General features: G+C 39.2%; 1 protein-coding gene across 1 annotated transcript in view; it reads left to right on the forward strand.

The window, feature by feature from the left end:
- Positions 1–21898, forward strand: part of camta1a (calmodulin binding transcription activator 1a) — a 436791-nt gene that overhangs the window by 164377 nt on the left and 250516 nt on the right. The window contains 1 exon segment of the mRNA XM_048177455.1: positions 21416–21483. Within this exon segment, the coding sequence (XP_048033412.1) occupies positions 21416–21483 (68 nt within the window).

Below are 21898 nucleotides of genomic sequence, written 5' to 3' on the forward strand. Positions count from 1 at the left end.
TCAATTTTTCAACTGTCTTTGCAAATGAAAGAGACCATTTATTCTTGTTTTGCATTTTTAGCCGTAATGATGAAGAATGCTAACGAGCAGCTCTGGATGCCGGTGACGAAACGTCCACAGGGCACAAAAATCTGCATATCAAAGAGGTCCCTGAGAAGGCACACTCTGAGAAATGTGTTCGACACTACTCTCACCTCCCCGTAGGCTCCGGGCGGCAGCAGAGGATACATCCTGAACATGAGCCAGACATGCTTGCAACCCAGAACTCTCCATAGCGTTGCCTTTGAGACACTGTCACAAGTTCATCTGATTCGGCTTTTGTTCTTTCTAGGAGTTTAAGCTAGGTTTGTGAGTTGTGATGTGGCAGAAAGCATCAGCATGAGAGCTCGCTGTATGAGTCTGTCACACTGTTGCTCTGTGGCAGATTGCTAGATAAAATGCCACATGCCACCTGCTCTGATTAACAAGTATGCACCTTGCTGATCCCTTAGCCATTAATGGCAGTCAGTGGTCAATGGCAGTATAGTTTTTTGGGTTTTTTTTTTGTCATTTTGCTCATTTCAGTTTGTTTTTAGCTATAGAATATGGCAATCTGAAGGTGATTGTGTTTGTTTTTGGAGTTGTTTATAGGCTTAAAAAAAAACCCTTGCTAGACATGAGTCAGATCACTAAAAATGTTTAACCTTACGTAACAGCCTTTTTATAGTAATATTCCACAAACAGCATTGTTGTTATAAGTAATCCAGTCCGCTCACCATATGGGGCTCAATTTCATGAAAATTTCTGGCATTTTCTTGTGGATAGCACGCTGTAATGGGGGGATCCTAAGGAGTCATATTTTGGAGCCTTTCATTGGACCGCACACTGGTTTAAAGCTCTCTCACACAGATGGACGATGAGCCGAGGGAATCTCACATGGAATGATCAAAACAGCTTGACATGCTGGAGGAAATGGGACCGAACGGAGAGGAGGAAGAGCAGGAGAGGAGTTAATCACTGTGCTAATGTCGTACTTCATCATCGTTTTCCTCGATGCCACTGAGCTCAGCTTCGCTCGGCCATTTCCACCACACACTTATGTCACTCTCCGGCACAGATGCAACTCTTCACATGCCCCCTGCCTGAATCCTACATTAAAACTCCAGGATTATAGGCCCATTCCTGCCGAAATACTGCCACCAGGGCAACAATCTATTCACATAGTTACTTAGAGAGAAAGGGATTGTGAGAGAGACTGAGAGAGGAAGACTGAAAAATACAATACTCTGGTATATGAGGACATTTTGAGGTAGATGCTGTTCCTGCCATGTGAGCTTTGTCTTCGGGCAGATGGTGTTTAGACGTGTAGATCACATATAGAGCCCACAGAGGGACTGAATGTGTGTGTGTGTGTGTGTGTGAGAGAGAGAAAGAGAAAGAGAGAGACAAGAGATTAGGGGCTTGGGCCATGCTCCACCTGCCTGTGCTTGGAAACAGATCTGTGGTATCTGGTGAAGGTGAGTGAATTTAAGCGCCTGCTCCCTGGGGTCCTTGTCGTGCAGACAGTTACAAACAGGATCCCGGGGAGCGCAATGCTGCTCCGCATGGCTGGCCGTGAAGCCTGTGTCGAAAAATATGAATCCATCATGAGTTCACATAACTCAGAAACCCAGAACCCTACTGTCTCCCTGGCACAAACCCACCTCACTCTAGCATTATAATCAACCCATACCAGTACCCAGAGTCATCCATGGCACTGCTCACTGGTGTGCTGATTTTGCAAAGCGCATAACCTCTACTTCTACCCCAGACGTACATAGGTCATCAGACGTTTCATATAGTTGATTGATGACAAATATGATGCGACTCACTACATGATGAAGCCTATATAATGCAGTTAGAATATCCCAAAAATTCAAGATATGGGGCAAAAAATGCCCATTTGAGTTTATCTCATATTTACATCATATGATATAGTGAAGCTATATCACACGAGTAACGAGCGCAATATCGCGAGTGCTATTTTTGTCCCGAATTGTTCATGTTCAAATGCGATACTAATTTCTTACAACAGTTCAAAAAATAAGACGTTAATATTGTGTTATTTTAGATGCAATATTGTCAGTTTTTGCTCAATTTTGCCAATGAAAATATAAAGACAAAGCAGAACTGTTTGTCTCCAAGCAACACAGAATGGCGCTTCATTTCTGAATCTGCGTTTTTTCAAATTGAGTGAACCAATGATTCAATGGACCATTCGTACAGAGAACTAGTTACTTCACTCTTGAATGAATCAGCTGTTTGAATGAATCGAATGAATGACTCAATGACTTAATCATTAAGACATTTACCATAACATACTGGCAGTTAGTTTCTTATTTAGAGTAGGCTATAATTTAATTAAAAAATAATTTCATGTTTCCATATTAATTTAAAAAATAAAACATTAAAGGTATAGTTTACCCAAAAATGAATATTCAGTCATCATTTACTCAACCTCATGGTCCAAAAGTTTGTGTAATAAATTCTGTTGAATCAAATAAAATCTTTATTTCTGAAGCTACTTTTTGTAATGTATATTAGATGCTTTACACAATAATTATTTGGGGTTAATTTCTCAGCCAAAATTGATGTGCGATTAATGTGCGATTAAATAGACTAATTAATCGCCACATTGTGTAATCAAATAGAGTCTGAAAAATGTCTGAAAATTATTCAGACATTTTTTATATATTTTTACTAGTGGGTACAGGACATTATAGTTCATTTATATAAGTGAGAATAGCAAAATAAACTGTGACATATTATACCCAAAAATTCTTCATACAGTGGAGTACCAGTAAAACTGATAAAAATTTGGAACTAAAAATTATTCAGACACTTTGACCAGACCATGTTTTGCTTAAGTGTTATCTGACATAATTAAGATAATTTTTTTCTGACAGTTTAACTCTGAGATCTTCTCATATTTTATTACTATTTTTTAAACTATAGTGAATAAACTGTAATGATGAATTAAATGTTCAAGGTGTCTGAATAAATTTTGGTTTGACTGTATATGTATTGTGAGATTTACCCCTTTTGGTACAAGCTCTTAGATTCTCTGTTTTGAATTTTTAGGCTTGCTTGCTTTTAGGACCAAATAGCAACTGTGTGAAATGTAAAAAATGAATGAATGAATGAATGAATGATAGTGGTATTATAGCAGTTTAATCAGACTTGAGCTGTCTGCAAATCTGTCATTCTGTCCCACTGGTTGAGGCATTCAGGTTTCACCTTCGTGGTCCAGGACATTGCTGTATAATAGTGAGTTTAAGACACGCACACTAAAACTCCTCTTGAGGTGAGCTTGACTAGAGTCACTTTTTTCCATGAGAGGTGCAGGGAGTTTCTCTAGGGCGGCAGCCAGTAGAGATGAAGATTCCTTGAGCGTCTTCGTCAAAGCATTGTGTGTGTTTATTTGTGTGTCCACGTCAGTGCAAGTGACAGCCTGACTGACATATGTCAGCTCAGAGGCACAGGAGGAGTGGCAGAAGCCATTTACCAGCTTCCAGGAGTGACACAGCAATGACTTCTGCTCTTGTTCCATCCCACCACCCCCTAATAGCTCTAATTAATTGATGAATGAGGTCAAATTGAAGATATCTCGCAGAGTCTCAATTTGCCCCAACACCCACCACCATGTTGTTTTTCTTAATGCGCCATGCACCTCATCTCCCTCTCTTGCTCATCTGCATAAGACCTTGGGATGAATGTTAACTATGTTTAATTAGACAAGTGGAGCGATGGATGGGTGTGTGGCGCTTTGGGGGGTTTTGATGGCAGGGCTCCTCACTGGCAGGGGGTGCAGGACTGCATTGCTCACTCCCGGCTGAAATGGGAGCTACACACCTGGTTCTGATCACTGGCTTTACACAGACTCTTGTATCTCAGTGGGTCTTTTTCTAACGCTCAGCCTCTCTATTGAAACCCTGGGCATTTACATACTTCAAAAGCTTAATGTAATTATTAACTTTTTATTGATTTTTTAAGATAATTTGTGACTCTCTTAGTTCAGTTTTGCATCTGGGGAGGGACGTGCAAAATGTAATCGATCCAGGGTTCATACAGAGTTTGGAAAGTTCTTGAAAGTATCTTTCAAGGTTAGAAATATACTTGGACTTTAAATATGTTCCCATAAAATTCTATCTTTTTCCACCTAGAATGTATAGAATAAAAAGAATGTTTACAATTTAAATCTAACCATGTACTAAAGAAAAAATGTTAATGTTTTAGTGCAGAATTTTCTTTTTTTCTCTATAAATTCATGTGGCAAAATCATACAATATAAAATGAGGACAAAATATATGACATATGTGACATATATTTGTATATGATGCATATTTATGGCAAACAGGTTATTTTGCCATAAACAGAAAGTAAAATCTTCTAAATGATTCCACTGTAACAAAATTGTTTCTCATAAAAAATACATAATGTAGTTTTATTTACCATTTATTTACTCACCATTGGAAAGTCTGGCAAAAAAATTATTTAGCTGTCTGCATGTCTTATACCAAACAAGTAGATTGGCACCCAAAGAAATTGTATCCGCATGTCTTGTCTAAATCGACAGCTCAAGTTGCTGTTTCAGTGACATCTGGCATATAAAAAGCAGAAATGTAAAATATATTGAAGAACAATAAAATACATAAGGCATAATGCTCAGTGCGCAAACAAGACATCGATGTTGGGAGTTGCTACTGAAAGTACTGGAAAAGTGCTTAAATTTAACCCTATAAAACATGTACGAACCCTGTCGTAAACCTTGAGATGTAAAAATGTCAGTCGGGGGAATATTAAATGAGGCAAGATTTGTCTTGCTTGTCATTCTACCATCTTCCGACAAGAATGTCGCTCCGTGTTAAAGCATTGTGGTGAGGTGTCTAAGTGCCGGAGGCTCGTCCTTATCTGTGTCCTTCCGACTGAGGTGTGATCCTCTTGGCTCAAAGCATTTCCACCGCTCTAAGCCGTGAATAACAACTGTGATCCAGAAAATGATGGGCATGCCATTTAAATAGCAGTGCCACGCGATAAGGCAAATGCAGATGTTTTTCTTATTTATTATCCCCCCACCTCTCCTGTTCAGACATGTCACTATCTCTCCTGTACATTTGGGCCCCTGTCTTTTCAGAAAACTGAGGCAGACATAGGAGTTAGAGTGTGGAAGTGTGCGTTTTCTTTTTCTTGTTCTTGTTCTTTCCACCTTCCTCCCCATGGGGGTAGGGAGCTTATCTCTTGTCCGTAGCCAGAACACGACACCTCCAGAAACCGTGGATTACCGCTTTGCCTGGGGTTCTACATTTATTACTGGCCTTGGAGGGGGTATGACACAACGATCAGGAACACATCACATGCCACGATTAAGATCAATGATATTTTAAGCCTCCATGAAACATTCAGTGAAACAGTTATGATTAATTGCAGCAAAACCATTTCTGGTAACGAGAGAAAAATGTGTTTATTGCCTTCTGAAAAAGTCTGCCAAAACAAATAAAAGCCATAGTGGCTTTTTGTAATGTTGTGTTGAGTTTGTCTCATTTGTGTCCAAATGACCTCTGATTTCACACTGCATTCGTTTTCCCTCTTATGGACAAGAACCTTTTTTCTTCTTCTTCTTCTTTTTTTTTTTTTTTTTTGCTGACAACAGAAGAAATGCTATCTGTTAAATAAGTAATTTCCAACCGCTCAGTGAGTTTGCCAGCAGCAAAACATTGGGTTTGCTGAAAAGACAGACACTGAAGAAACATGAAGAAAAAAAAAAACAGCCACATGAACACTTTCTGCACCTCCCTCTTCAATTTAGTCTGAATTCAGATAATGCATACACAAGGTGTGTGCACAGTTTGATATAGTTGTTTTTCCTAAACATTTCCTTAAGCTAAGGTGTTTTGATTAGATGCTTTATTTCAGTTGAGCATTTGACTAACATGAGGAGAATATTTTAGAAGGACAATTTTGTATTCATATGCAATTATCAACACAAATATTAGTTGTCTGTCTAATAACTAAACAATGAATTTTGTAGAGTAGATGTGTCTATGTACCTATATTCACACAGTCAGTGTTTGGGATGGACAACTGTTTTTAACAGTAACAGGTGTGACTTCTGAATATGCAACAGGAGGCAGAATCGGATTGAATGATATCTGGAATGAAGTGGAATGAAGTCAGTCCACTTCTCTTAACTTGCAAATAATGTCTGTAACCAGAAATGAACGAGAAGTGATATTTTGTTTAAAGAAAATAATGTCTATTTTAATGACCATTTAGACTTTTGGCACTGTCATTGTAACATAAACTGAAAATGTTATTATTGTGTGGAAAAAAGAATAAACAGATAAATAGTCTTTTAATGGTCCTAACATAGATTGAATTTTCTTCATGCCAAATTTATTTTAATAATAATACCGATTTAATTTGAATCATTTGGTTAATACTAATGTTTATTTTTTTTCTTCTTCTGTCTGTGTTCAGTTCAGGTTTTAAATGTGATTCTGTTAGAGAACACTCTCCTGAAATTTGGAACTGACAACCAGATTCTGCTGCTGTGTACTTTGATAAAGTAAATAGAAATATCCTTAATGTTATGCACAATTATTAACATGAAGCTAAAAAATAAATATGGTTACAGTATTATGCGTTTCAAAGTTTTTATGTTCACATTTGAATAATTTGGTCTTCATTTACCATTGCCTTTTTCCTCTAATGTTCATCACTCTATCAGAGTAGAGCTGTAGGGTTTTACTCACAGATTGAGAAACATTACCTGACATGGAGCTTTGTGACCTGAGATTAGAGAGTAGTTGAAGTATCTCTCTGTGTTTGCACATCTCTATTATTTTAATCACTTGTAAATAAAAAGAGAATTCCTTTCTTTTATTTCTCTGTGCTGTTCTATGATGAGGAGGATTGATGTGCTTGCACCTGGCACTGTGAGTTTTGCCTTATAGTGCCGGAGCAGTTGCCAGTAACATTGATGCATGGCCATGAATTATATTACGCCTTGGCAGCTGCTCACTCCTAAATTCATCTTTGTACTCAATGATTTATTTATTACAGTGCTTGCAAGGCAGCTATGTATTGATACTCCTCAAATATTCTGGTTAGGGGTTTGTTCTCAACCCCTAACCCTAAGTATTTCCCCTACACTGCTTAACGTAGTCTCCATTGCAAATGTGTTGTGTTGATAATGTCAGTCTTAGGTGTCCTATGTAATTTTGGTTAATGTAAGGTTAATTCACACTCGTGTCGTTCCATACCTGTATGAATTTGCTTTGTCTGTCGAACATGAAAGAAGATATTTTGAAAAATGTCCATATGAAAATCAATGGGGTTCAATGTTATTTATATTGTCTTTTGTGTTCTTTAGAATATAGTCATACCAGTTTGGGTGACAGAAGTTACATTTTTGGGTGAACTATCCCTTTAAGAGTATCATTTGAAAATCTCACATTAATTTACAGAAAGAAACCAACAGTGACTTGTTTGCATATTGAATTGTGATTCATCCTCATTGAATATATTTTATTGTAACCATTTATTAAAAAACAAAAGCTTATTTAAAAAACCTCAACACTATTCTTGTGCTACTTTGCATGTACAGGTATTTCCTTCAGGAAAAATCTGCAAATCTGGTTTATTTAGACTATTTGTCATCCTTTTTAGCCTGGCAAAAGGAATGCAAAAAGAAAAATGAAAGAAATAGAATATGATAAGGCTTTGCAACATTGCCTGTGCGCATTGCTGGAGCTAAACAGGTGTAGCCACCACCATGTCCTTTGGATATGATGAAATACATAGCTGAAACCCACTGCAGGTAAATGATCTGTAAATGAGATCGGATGATGTATTAGAAGCATATTCCTCTTTTTGTCCCCTCTTCTCCAGCCTGGGACATCTAGTTTCCACCTCACATCCCTGCTCCTGCAGATATCTGTGACATGAGGTGGCTTTGTTGGAGCCTGACATGGTTTCTTATTAACACCTAAACATGGCTCCTTTGTTCTCCATGGTAAGGCCCATTGAAGTTTCGACTAGGGAGAAAATGGAAGCAGGTGACAATTAATAGCTTAGCAGCATGTCTAATGAAGATCGTGTAGCTGCTGTGGGTCAATAAACAAATAGGGGAGATGACTTCTAAAAGAAAATGTAAACTCACAGAGGAAGAGGTCATCAACCCATCTGTCTGATTGATCCAGTCGCGTCTGGTCCGATACGAGCTCTACACTGATCTGATATGCCGATATTCACAGATTTTAGAGACTAATGCAGATAAGCATGTTTATTACAGTATTTACATGGTCAGGGAAAACCTGGAAATGCGAGGGAATTTAACATTGTAATGTTTCGGATCTGAGACATTAATGAAATATTAAAGTTGTAGAAATTTGCACACTATCAGAAAAAATATAGCATTAGCCACTGGGGCAGGACCCTCAAAAGTATATATTTATGCCTTACCTTGCCCTAAGGGTTGCATATTAGCACTTTAAAGCAGGAATATGCACCCTTTATGAGCATATAAGGTACAGTTTGTACTTGTTAAGAGCACTGCATTTTATTACTATAAAATGATTTATTTTCATTATCCAGTCATCACAAATGTCTGGAAAAGTCTTTATTGGTCAACAAGTGCAGGAACTCTGCTATTAGAATTTGTAATAGCATGTTGAACCATTTGAATGAACTTTTTTCCATTTCAATGAATATTGTTGAAGATCTAACAGTACACTTCTGAACTGAAGTGAAGTGACGTTAATGGCCCCAGGCAGGCCATCGCCTCTGCCTTGATGTTATTCGAAAGGTAAATGCTGTTAAGGAGAGATTTTGCTGGATTTGACTCCATCTTAGTGTGACCTTCACAGTCGCACTGTCTCTTTATCATGATCTCGGCACAAAGCAGGGACAGAGGGCAGAGACAGTGGGCTGCTTGTCTAGCACTCTGATAGTCAAACAAAGGCAGTCTGACTGATGCACTAGATAGCACAAACACACTTCAATTAAAGCCTTCCCTCTCAAAGACAAATCAAACCCGGCAGTACAATGGCAGGATCAACACTAGGAGAAAAAGAAAAAGAGAGAGAGACCAGTCCTTCTGAGTGATGAGTAGGACTCAGTTCAGTGCTCTATTAAAGCTCACTTTAGGTGGACCAGCTAATTTGAACGGAGAGTGTACCCTGCCTGCCGGCTCCTCTGTGATTTCAAAGACTTCTCGTTTTACAGTGTATGCCTGTTATTTGCTATTTCTTAAAGGAAAAATTAGTAGTAGTAGTAGTATTACAGGACTTTTTAATCATAAAAAAGCATATTACTTTGTTAGTTTTGATATTTTTAATGGTTTCATTTTAAATTAATTCTCTTTTAAAACACTGTCACTTACCTATATTTACTCCTTTAAATATAGGTAAACTTTTAAAAACCTGAGTTCTGTTCTATTTCATTGTGTTGCTGCAAGGTGTTTGAACAAAGAGAATATGTTGTATGAAGCCTCTCTTAAAAGTAAGCTCAAAACTAGCCAAATTACACAGAACTTCCATAAAATCTGATTCGGCCAACCCACAACTAGCCAGTTTTGAAAATATCTAGTTCTGCAGAGTATTTCTCTATTCTGTCGAACGCAACTTTTGTTGAGCTGAAATAACTCTTATCCCCGAACCTATGAATTTCCTAACATGTTTTTCCTGTCAGTGTAGTTTTAGACACATCTTTTTTATTGAGAAGACATTTCTTCTCCCAATGCTAATGGATTGATTTTAGTTTTGAACTCAAGAAACTTTACTTTTCCCTGTGTCTGCATTGTTTTTCATTGTTGTGTTGTTTCTTTATAGAGCGGAGCGGTGCACAAACCACGTGCTGGGCTGCACGGGTGACCAGCACTGGCAGGACAGTCGAAGTGAAGCTCATTTTTGCACAGAGCCCAGTAGGTGGTTGTGGGCACGCCTCGAATTGAAAGTTCGAAATTGGTTTCACGCAAGGGTGCCCCAGTCATTTGCTGTGCTGAATAGTGGAATTCACTGGATAATTCCAGCATTAATTGATTCTGGGCTCTGAAATAAACAGGCTGGCAAAGTGCACGAAAGTAGAGGCTCAGCCTAATAGACCTGCTCCTTTTTCCAGAGGTGGAGAGTAGTTGCTGAGACCAGACATGAGTCCAAGTCATTGTTTTACATGTAAATCAATGAATTTCAGACTCATTTTATTATAAGAAATTTAATAGCGTGTCGTCTCCTCAGTATGTCATGCGATTTGAAATAGGTTAATACTTAGGGTTACGGATTTGCTCAAAGCAACCACCACTATTAAAATACATTTTGCAGACTATACACATAAAATGTTCAGCCTTACATTATACAGTTCTTATTTGCTTTCCAGAGTGACAGTACAGTGGTTTAGAGGGAAACAATTACCAACTACCAAACAAATATGCATTTCTGAATATCCATGGATTCAAGTCTATGCCTAGAGATTTGTAAAATAATGAACTATATAAGATGGGTAACTTGCTACAGCACTGTAAACAGCACTACATATTTGGAAGATGACAGCTAGCATTATTTAGCTGGTTGTGTAGGTCTAGGCTAATTGCATGCCTGTCTTTTTGATAAATCACTAAGCTGTTGTTGGAATTTTTTATTTTTTTTTGCAACTGATTTGAGTCTCAAATACCCCTTTACTTGGTCAAGTCATCAGAAATTGTCTAGAATATGTTTCAAGTCTAATGCAAATTCAAGTCTGGAGTCTGTCAGAGAGCTTTGTGAGAGTCGTGTGAATGATCAGGTGTGCCAGGACTTCGTGGTGTCTTTGTCTCTCGCCCTATTTTCTCACACATCATGTGCGCCATAGGGACTCTCGTCAATGAGACTCAGTGACACTGCATTAGACTCACTTCTTACTCTAATTCCCACTACACCCATGATCCCCCAAAATGAGTCTGTCTCACACTTGGAATGGCGCTGCCACCAGCATTAACTCACTCAAGGCTTGATTGGCAGTTTAAGTCACGAATGTCTCAAAAGGACATTGGATGTACTGAAATATCGTTAGATAAGTGTCATAACATTAGGATGGCTTTAGTTCTTTTAATTTTTATTCTTTTAAAATTACAAAAATGTATTTATTTAGTGTGTGTGTATGTGTGAGTGTATGTGTATATATATATATATATATATATATATATATATATATATATATATATATAGCCACACTATATGTTAATATTATCATTATTGTCTTTATTCATTGACTTTTTTGGAGCACATATTGATATTTTATTTTAAATTATTAATTTGATGCAATTTACTTAAGTTTTTTTTAATTGATCGATGATTCTTGTAAAAAAAAAAAAAAAAAAAAAAAAAAAAAAACAGCTGTCCAAAGAAAGATCCCTGTTCTTCTCTGTATAGCCATGGCAGACGGGCTATCCTGCATGTGGTAATGAAAGCATCACTCTGCCCCCTTGCTGGGTGGATGGTGGCTTATGGGAAGCTGGAAAGGGGAGGTGTCCTGCTGTATGGATGATGAAGAAGGCTCCAAGCACGGACACGAGCGGGCAGATTGGAGGAGAGCGCCGTAGGACTCTGGGAAGTGAACCTGGCTGCTCCCCATGGAGCTAGTGAGAGTGGAAGCGAATGGACGACATTTACAAATGAGCCTCTTCGTTGCCACATGGGAGAATATAGTATCCTATTGTGTCCCAGCCGAAGAACTGCTCAATCCTCCCCCACATCCATGAAAAAGCAGGATAAGGAAAAGGATGTGTGTCTGAGCTTTGTTGCCCAAGGCAAGTGGCAGAGGGCATACTTAACTTCCCCTCTTCCTTCATTCCTACCACATAAAATTTGAATTGCAGGGATTTATCATGCAGACCCTGAAGTCTGTGATGCCAGAACATTCAACTCTAGTTATAGTTCTTTACAGGGTTGGGCAGAATTCCGAATTGGCTTATCTGTCTGTCTGTCTGTCTACCAGTTGATCAATCATTTTGTACTTCTGTCGTTCTTTTTATCATTATAACTTTGTTAGGGTTAGGGTTATTTACATTTGACAATTGTCAATTTATTTGCAGTTCTTAGCCGAGGTTTGTTTTAATGCAGCTTGTTCCAAAATATAATTATTTGGAGTGTCAAATGATTAAAAATGCATGCTATGCTGATTAAAATCAGCATGTATTCAAACCAAATCAGTATAGCATGTAATCAAATTAATCTTAACCACATATATTGATATCTGCTGAGCAATAATTCAAAGACATTATATTGTTGTAACAGATGAAAGCATTGCTTGTCCCATCACACACTTTTTATACACAGACCTTGGCACGGATAGCCAAGGCTGAGCTATCACGGTCAGAGCAGAGATGTTATGGGGGGAGGTGATGCTGACTATCTCCACTTTTTTTCTCCAAATGATGACATCCCCTCAAAGAGCCGTTTCATTTCCATCCAATGCAGTGGGACCTGGCACTAGCAGCAAAACAATCTCGCTAAGTGCGAACACTTCCCTCCCACAACACATCCTCTTCCTCCACTCAGGCTGCGCTGGGGAAACAGAAGGCCGAGACAGAACGGCTGGAGCTCAGCCACTCACTCAGTCCTTGATGGGGAGGATTCAGTGCTGTGAGATGGGGATAATTTGTTTCGAGAGGCCTCGAAGTGTCTGGGACCTGGGAGGTGCACCACAGGCGAATCAGCATGCCAAGCCAAACATTGACCACCAGCTGGAAAACATCTAAGCTATTCTGGATCAATTCAGAATTGATCTCGGCCCAACTGTATGTATAATGTAGGCTGTTGGGTGGTTAAGACTGGCTGTCTGTCTGACCAGTGCTGGGAAAGAGATATGATCTGCCCACACCCTTTAAAAGCATATTATGGGAAAGGGCAAAGGGCCTTGAAGAGACTTTCAAATGAGCAGAGAGGGTTGACTCTGTGCAGTAAATGGATTCCTTCCTGCCCAGTTACAGACCAGATGTATTCAGAGCATGCTGACAGGGTTCTACGCATCCTACAGACCTGTTTACAGGGTACTCCACGTCCCACTGCTTTCTGTTGAGTCGGCAGGTTGGTGGCCAAAAGCTTTGAAAGAGGGCGCGGCACCGAGCATCATGAGTATTGAATGGCCGTGGCGGGGCGCGCGCAGAGGAGCCATAACGCAGAGACGGCTGCGAGTGCCATTCCTGCTCCTCATTTGGGCTGCCCAAGGAGACTGCATGCAGGGATTAATAGGTGGTTGACTGGAAAGCAAAGCTTTTTAACCCTGCTCAGGGACTCGTAGAACAGCACCACACTATGCCAGCAGATGCCAAGTGCAGCTGTCATGAGTCAGAGTGCTTTTGTTGTTTGCTCTCTCTTCTTACTCCCTCCTCTTTCCCCCCTCTGTGGCCTTCTCCAGGCCTTTTGCACTTTCTGGCTGTACTCGCATTCCTCTTGAATGTTTTCGAACTTACTTTCCCATTGTCTTTTGTTTTCAAAGTTATCTGTTAGGGCTGGGACAATACATCGATTCTCGATACAAAGAATCTGGAGCGATTCGCGACGTATCGCGATTCTCTCTCGAATCGATTCTGAGCTTATTTTTTAACAGCAGATGGCACTACGTGCTTTAGAAACACCCGTACTCTGCTTACTTCCAGTTCCTTTACACACACCACTTAAACCTAAAATAATCATTCATAAAGTTCGAAAAGGTTGAAGTGAATTACAAGGGTGTTCGCAGTGGGCTGTTTACATTAATCTCACGTCATAAAAGCATTCTGAACCGAGGTCAAGTTTATTTAACCACTTGCATGACTCAGCCGAACGCACAATCACTGTCCAGCATTCTTTTTCGTGAGCATTTGTGTGTGGTTAGCCTAGAGCGCCATCTGCTGTTAAAACTAAGCTCAGAATCGATTCTAGAGAGAAAATATCAGGATAGATCCAGATTCATTGTATCACGAATTGAGAATCTGTGTATTGTCCCAGCCCTAGATTCTGAAGGATTAATGGTTGCTTGTGAATGTTAGAAAGTATCTATAGTAATTATATTTCTTACGTGTTTAAAAAAAAATTATATAAAGCTCACTGAATGCTCTGTTCTAAGCATGACTCTCATAAACTTCTAAACTTAAGGTTATCCCAACAAACGACAACATTTCAAACATTCTAAAATTGACTGTTAAGATGATGATACACGGGGCAACTTTATGAGCAATGTTTGCCAGGCAATGTCACAGAGCGATGATACTTGGGCACTTTCCCATTGAGAATGGGCAACAAATTTCTATCTGGATACTTTAGATCTGAATTTTGTTGGCCATTCTCAATGGGAAAGTGCCCAAGCATCATCGCTCTGTGACATTGCCTGGCAACATTGCTCAAAAAGTTCATCCATCCATCCATCCATCCAAAAAGAAAGAGGGAATCACCGAAATTTTGCCCACCAAGAATGATTCTGATGATTACATTCAGCATAAATTGCAACTGGTAATATTGTCTGTGTGTGTGTGTGTGTGTGTGCGTGTGTGTGTGTGAAAGTCTGTCGTGGAGAAATCAAAACAAATAAGCGCAACAGCACAGATAAACTCACAGAAGCTTATAAAACATGCTGATCCAAAAAAAACATCAACGGTTGATGTTTTTTTTTTCCCTTTTTTCTTTTTTTTTCGTCGGTTTGGGCAGTGTGAACTAGTGGAGTTGGACAGTGGAGTTTTCAGTGTGTCTGATAACAGGTCAGGATCAACCCTATCCATTTCATTTATTTAATGCGCACTCTCCTGAAGTGTGTAAACTGCCTTACAATGATGTGCTTGTTTTTAACGAGCTATGTGAGAGAAGCAGTGCTCCACAGCTTTTTCTCGAGTCCTTGACCTTTTCTCATCCACGCTGACTCTTGTTCGTCTGTTTTACCCTCACACCTCTCCCACTCTCGCTCATTTATCCTCTCATCTCCCCGTTCCCTCCTCAACTGTCCCTCCCTGCGTATCACTCTCTCCTATGTCTAATTGCATTTCAATTCGCCCTAAGGGATGCCTGGGTAGTTCAATCCTCTCCCCCGGTTTCCCTCAAATCCATTTGCACCCTGCCCTGGCCAGGTCAGTTTCATGGGTTGCCCTGCAGGAAATATCAGATGACCTCACTTTCCAGTGACAACAAGGTATCATGGGGAATAGAATCAGTTGAGAGACTCATCCTGCCCCCCATTCCCTCATATCCATCTTCCCCTCCTGCACAGACTTCCTGCTGTCAAGTGTAGAACAAGGTCAGAATCATATATTGAGTGATATCAAGCACCAAAAGTTTGAGGATTGTGTATATACAGTATATACAGTGCTTGGTAGTAACTGATTAATTTGGATTACATGATCAGATTTAAAAAAAAATAAATAAAAAAAAGTACTTGTAATTAAATTAAATTACATTTTAAAATGCTCCTAATCAGACTGGTTACTTTTTTATGGGATAACATGATTACGTATTATGGCAGTAAATTCATATTTTATTTGATTCTTCCTAATTCTTCTTTTTACTCTTTTAAATTTTCTTTTCTAAAAAATCCTATTGTGTGAATTTCAGATTTCTGTATTTTCATTGTCCTTCCACAACAGCAGCACTTCAGCTGCATGAATTCCACAGCAGCATTTCATTTAATTTCATTTTGAATCCCAGATTTTCAGTTTGGTCTCAGAAGTTTGGACCCCACTGTACTTTATTCTTCTCTTTATTCACTATTCAATCTAATGAATGCATCATCATTTCATACAGTTCTATATAAAGTAAGCAAATATCCTGTGTGCTCGCATCTGTTTCTCAAGAACATTTATCTTATACTGTAAAGGCCCTCTGTAACCCATTTACTCACTCCACTATATCTAGGACTTATTTGTGTCTTTATAACTGAGTAGAACGCGGCAGAAAGCTTGAAAGTGTGTTTTAGTATAGGAGTCTTTTCAGAGAAGTACAATGAAGTCTGGAAGTGCTAGTGGAAAACAGTGTGGGTTGAAAGAATGAGGTTGACATATGCACAACCCATGAAAACTCGCGCTCTGAATGATGAATCCATTTGATCAAGTCACTTTTTTGTTTCACACTCACAGACATAGATGCCTTTAAATTAAACAGCCCCAAAGTGCCATGTTAGACTTAATGGAATATTAGTATTCAAATAGAGGAGTTCGTTCCCCTGAGTGTCTATGAGCTTTTTAGTCTCAAATGCTCAATGGATCTTGGGAACAGGGAGATGCGTTATGGATGGTATTTAGAGACAATTGTCTGACAGTGCAAGAGAAATGCCTGTCTCTGCTTTTAATGGAACGTCTATCGTCGTTTTAAGTAATCAGCCCTTTCACTTCAGATTATGAATTTTGATGCTTTCGACACCTCTCCTTACCCACATCAATCTAAGCATCAAAAGCAGAAGGTAGAGACAACAAATGTTCACACCGCGGGTCAGCCAGGGACACAGATACTACCGTTGGAACAAACACCTCATCAAATGTCTGCCAATACAAGCAGCGTCTTGTGCGCTAGAGAAATCTGATGGGAATTGCATTTATCAGAGCTGCTTCTCTGTCTCCTTTTGATTTAAAAAGGAGGGAAGGATTGGGCAAAATTGTGTTTGCTTGCATTATGCTGTTATTGTGTCAATTTTCCACACCAGAAACAAAGGAAGGGAAATATGCATGTCATATTTTATTTTAAATTGCCAGACGTTTTCTTATGTTCACAAAAGACCCTCTTGCTTTAGCTGTCAGCGATGACAGTTTGAGTGAAAATTGAGGCTGTTGTTGTCCGGTATCCTATCAGGGAGGCGTTTCAAAATTGAATCAGAGATGTGCCTATCAGAGGTTCTCGTTTACACGTTGCCCTCGGATGGAGACAGAAACAGGAGAGGACATGGGGAAAAAAGGTGGCTGTGTTTCATGTGAGCTAGTTCTCCTTGTAGAGGTGACACCATTTAGCATATTAAGAGCATTTTAAACAGGTGCGCGTAGACACGGTTCTCAGTAATCAGCTTTTCTGATGTAAGCTCCTGATACATGGATTTTACAGACTCTCCAATGTCAAGGTCCTCTTCTCCTTTGTAGTAATGCTAGAATACGGTGCAGAGATGTCAGGTGCATGTTCAGCTAGCTCTGTGGCACATTGTTCTTGGTTTATAAAGGTTATTTGCTACCTTTTGACTTAAAGTCCCACTGTAGTCAATAATTTTATCCCTTAAAACTCATTTTTGTATAAGCAGAGCCATGAATATGCAAATTAGCCCCGCCTCCACTCAGTCAAAGCAGCTCAAAGATCCACTCGGGCCACTTACTGAGGTAAACGCTGCACAATGGTATTGCTCTTTACAACGTTGGACACATAATGGTAACTAATATTATTAGCCTTTTGCTTGAATACGTTAGCAAATGGCTAATAATGTGTTGCTAATGCTACGCAAACCATGTTCCCGTTCGCCATCTCTGAGTCAGACAGCTGCCTTCTAAAAGTCAATTTCCTTAGAAACGCTTTGAACAACTCAGAACGTCAATGAAGAAAGGCATATAGTTCATCATCACATTGTAATATATATCATAGACCCGTTATATTGCTAAATCTACCTGATATTTTATATCAACAGAAAAATATACCGGGATAACCTGGCTTCTTTTGAGACTCCCTTGCGTGGTCAGTTATGATATGCTAAAGCCAGCCGGCACACCGACGTGATTGGTTACAAGGTAGTTTGTGACGTCAACAGACACCAGCAATTTTTAAAACCATGTTTTTTAAACTTTAGATCACTGAAGTTTTAAAGAGAAAATACTCAGCAATGTTGTTGACTTATGAATTTGCACATGGTTTGTCTTAAAACGTGTTGAAAACACCACATAGACATATAAACAACAGTTAAAAATTTATTTTCACCACAGGGGGTCTTTAAGCAAAACTGTAAGTAGTTCACTGATGTGATTTTTTTCCCCAGATCTATTCATTTGCTCTTACAGTGCCACCTTTATAGACTTTGATTTCTTAATTAAAATGAAGAAATTTGGTTTCATCAATCACCACATTACAATTGAAACTTTTTTTGAAAGGGGTATAAAAGTTTTATAAAGCCATATGAAACCAACAGCAATACAAGTAGAACATTTCAGATTGTAGGGCTGGCCATGAGGTCAGTAGCTGATTGCCAAACTTTGATGCACCATCTTGACATCTGCACCAAATCAGCTCAGACGAGAACTAGCCGCTCATAACACCACACAAAACTTTGTCTCTCGCAGCTGTTTAATGGCTCTTTGCCTGTTTTTGTTTGTTTGTTTTTTGCCGTAAGGTTATTGCACCTTTATGGCTGATTGGGGGGTTGGAATAATCCTCGACATCTGTTCGGGGAGTGGGTGGGGGATGCCGACTTTGCCTTTTATTTACTGGACTGGGCCTCTCGGCTCATCCCCCCAGCTCTGAGGTTGGCATGTTGACTTTTAATGGGAAAACGATAAAGAAGAAGAATCTCAAATGGGCCTCAAGGTCAATGAAGGAGTTTCGCCCCCAGCTATCTCTCTGGCTTGTAAAACAAACATTACTCATGAGCACCATGGTAAATTAGCCCTGTGCACCAAAGATAGACTTATTTTATTTTCTTAACTAAATTACATGCATTTGCTGTTTTGATTGAGTGTTTAGTAAGATGAAGTTTTCTTTCTTTTCATTAGCAAAACGAGTGTTAGTGTTAGTTCACCCAAAATGAAAATTGTCATTAATTACTCACCCTCATGTCATTCCAAACCCGTAAGACTTTTGTTCATCTTTGGAACACCAATGAAGATCTTTTTGATAAAATCTGAGAGCTTTCTGTCCCTCCATACACAACTACATAACTACCACTTTCTAAGGGCCTGTTTACACCTGGTCACTTCATGCATTTTCTCTGATCTATCTGATTCATAAAAACGATTGCATTTACACTTGGCCACATAAATGTGTCTCCGCAAAACGGATATAAATCCGATCTTCAATTCCCGTGCTACATGCAGATATCATGGAGTTCACATCACCGAAAGCAACAAATATGAGCTGCATTTTATTGATCATCAGCTAATTTAAAAATCAAAGACCGCAATAGGAGAGAGCGTGGCCACAGCACTGGTAAGATCATTTAGTCTCATTACTTTTAATGAAGATGATTGTGTTTTGAGCGCCTGCGACTTACTTTCATTTTGATTTGCGGCAGATTGCGTGTTGTCTTGCTGAATAGATACTCAGCTACTCTAATGCGGCGATACTGCAGTGCTGCAGTAGCGCTGTATCTGGCTATAACGTGTTATTTAGCCTCTAATATGCTCTCACACATTTATTTTTTATTTTATTTATTATATATGTGGTTTCAACAACCAGATGCATTTAGACCTGTTCAGTTTTGACTGGAATGCGTCCCAGACCACCTCCTGAAGTGGTCTGAGCAATCGGATTTAAATCCATCTCGAATGCGTTTAGGAGGGCATTTAGACCTGGTCTTTTCACGATCGGATAGCTATCCGATCAGAGAAAACGCGTGATGTGACCAGGTGTAAACAGGCCCAAAAAGTTAATTAACAGATCGCAAAACTAATCCATATGAATTGAGTGTTTTAGTCCAAATTTTCAAACATTCATCAACACACACATCAGTTGTGGTAAACGGAAGCTCAAGCATGTTTGCTTGATGTGTTTGAGAACAAATGAGGTTCGTTCTCATCTTCATTTGTGTTCCGAAGATGAACAAAAGTCTTATGGGTGTGGAACGACATGAGGGTGAGTAATTAATGACAGAATTTTCATTTTTGGGTGAACTAAACCTTTAAGTGCAAGTGTAGTTACTGCAACTTACAGCATATACAAAATAAAAATATTGTAGCTCATCTGTAGCATTTTCAGTTTGGCATGCCAGGCAAGAATATATTTTTCATTATGGAGTGGTTGTCTTACACTTCTCCATGGTCATATTCCACAGCCTGTTCCTCTCGTCCTTCTTTCTTTCCCTCTGGCCCTGATGACAGGAGGGCAGAACGTTAATCAGAACGGCGCTATCTCTCAGACAGCACCTGCAGGCTATCGCCAGCTCTAGCGTTCTCTGTGTGGGCACTGCCAGTCTTGGCACCCTGGTTCCTCGAGGGATGGCTCTACTGCCAACTGTGACAGGATTACACCGTAGAGTTACTGACTATAAATATATATTACACTTCCTAAGGGCATCTGAATACCATTGGTTGTTGGGAATCGAGTAGAATTTGGGCTATTATTGATAGACTTACAGTGTTTAATTAGGTTAGTAAATAAAACCTTGTCAACCTCAGATGCAAGGAGAATATTGAAATTGATTGCAGTGTGATGGATTTACATTATGTAGAGCGCTTGGTGTAATGTTCTAGAAAGTAAGCTTATTGATTGACAGTTTTTTTAAGAGTGAGATATTTTGTTTAAGTGATTTCAATGAGATTAAAACCCATTTGAATTTGAAAAAAGACAAATATATGACTTGTAATGAAATCAAAGTTTTTCTGTTATGTTCCTGTGGTGAGTCTGTTGAATCTGCCTGCAGCATTAATTTAAAACAGCCTGAAACTCAGACGTAAATAAAACAGAGAAAAGTTTCAATAAACAATTCGCTCATCACTTCAGCAGAAATGCTCTTGAAGTCTCTGTCAGCAATGTTGTGGCAAGTCTTTACAAATCTTTTCTTAAAATTATTCTGTTTCACCTTGATTTACCAAGAACAACACGTGAAGTTCAGGAAATAATTGGACTCTTGTTTGATAACATCATTTGTGTCCCTCCGTATTCCTGCTGTCTTTGTATGACAAATGCCCTCGGTGTGAAATGAATGGCTGGCTGTCACAGGTAATCATGAGGTTGCTTGTCAGTACTCGGTCTGCTTTCATTTCCCATGATTAGCTTTGTGAAGGAATGATGGGATACGTTTCACTCATCCACTTGTCTCTTTTGTTGGATGACAGTGATGACTGGGTTAACATCGGTACCAGAAATCACATCATCTGCTGTCATGCTTCTTGTGCATCCCAAGAAATGATTTCTTTTTTGTTGCAGCAATCAAACAGCCACTGTAAAGGAGGTATTCATGTCATTCACGTCTTCTTATAGTATAATGTGAGCTTCAGACAAAGAGGGAGCAAATATGTCCACAAAATCTGCTGAAAGCAATTTCCAAGGCGCTGTTCCCGAGCTTGCGGGAGTGTAATATGGTCGTAAACTGGTTTGATTTGAACTCATGACTGTGATGGCTATGTTTTACACACATTTTTAAAGCTTATTTTGTCATAATACGTGTTTAATTCTGTAAATGCACTTTACAAGCCATTCAGTTTATTAATGTGTTAAAAAGCTGTTGATATTATGTAACAGTAACACCTACCTATCGTTCTGCCTTCTCTGTTTGACAGGAAATTGCAGCATACTTGATTACATTTGAAAAGCATGAAGAATGGTTGACAACATCCCCTAAAACAAGGTAAGAGTATCCATTTATCAACTAACCATTAGAAATCCCTTTCCCCAGAATTCCAGGTTTTATCACCGTGATGGTCAAATGAAGCCATTAGCTGGAGATTCCCCCAACGACCCACTTGAGGATTGCCGTTATCTTAAAAGTTGGGTGTTTGATATTGGTGGACATTGATGGCAGTTTCAAAAGGTTTACTTCTTTTAGGAGTTAGCCTGACAGGTAATGGATTATTAATGAGGACTATAAGAACTGCAAATAGCCTATTAGCAGAGCTCTTAGCTCGATGCTCTGCTCTCATTTCTTCTGTGGGTGCGATGGTAATGTGTTCATATCTAACAGCAAATTAAACGTCCTCTAATAAATGGATGTGTGAGCTGAAGGTGTCTAACTGCGCAGAAGTAGATGGTAGGTGTTGACTGAC

Source organism: Megalobrama amblycephala, linkage group LG24 (genome assembly GCF_018812025.1).
Source record: "Megalobrama amblycephala isolate DHTTF-2021 linkage group LG24, ASM1881202v1, whole genome shotgun sequence".
In the NCBI taxonomy this organism is placed as follows: Eukaryota; Metazoa; Chordata; class Actinopteri; order Cypriniformes; family Xenocyprididae; genus Megalobrama; species Megalobrama amblycephala.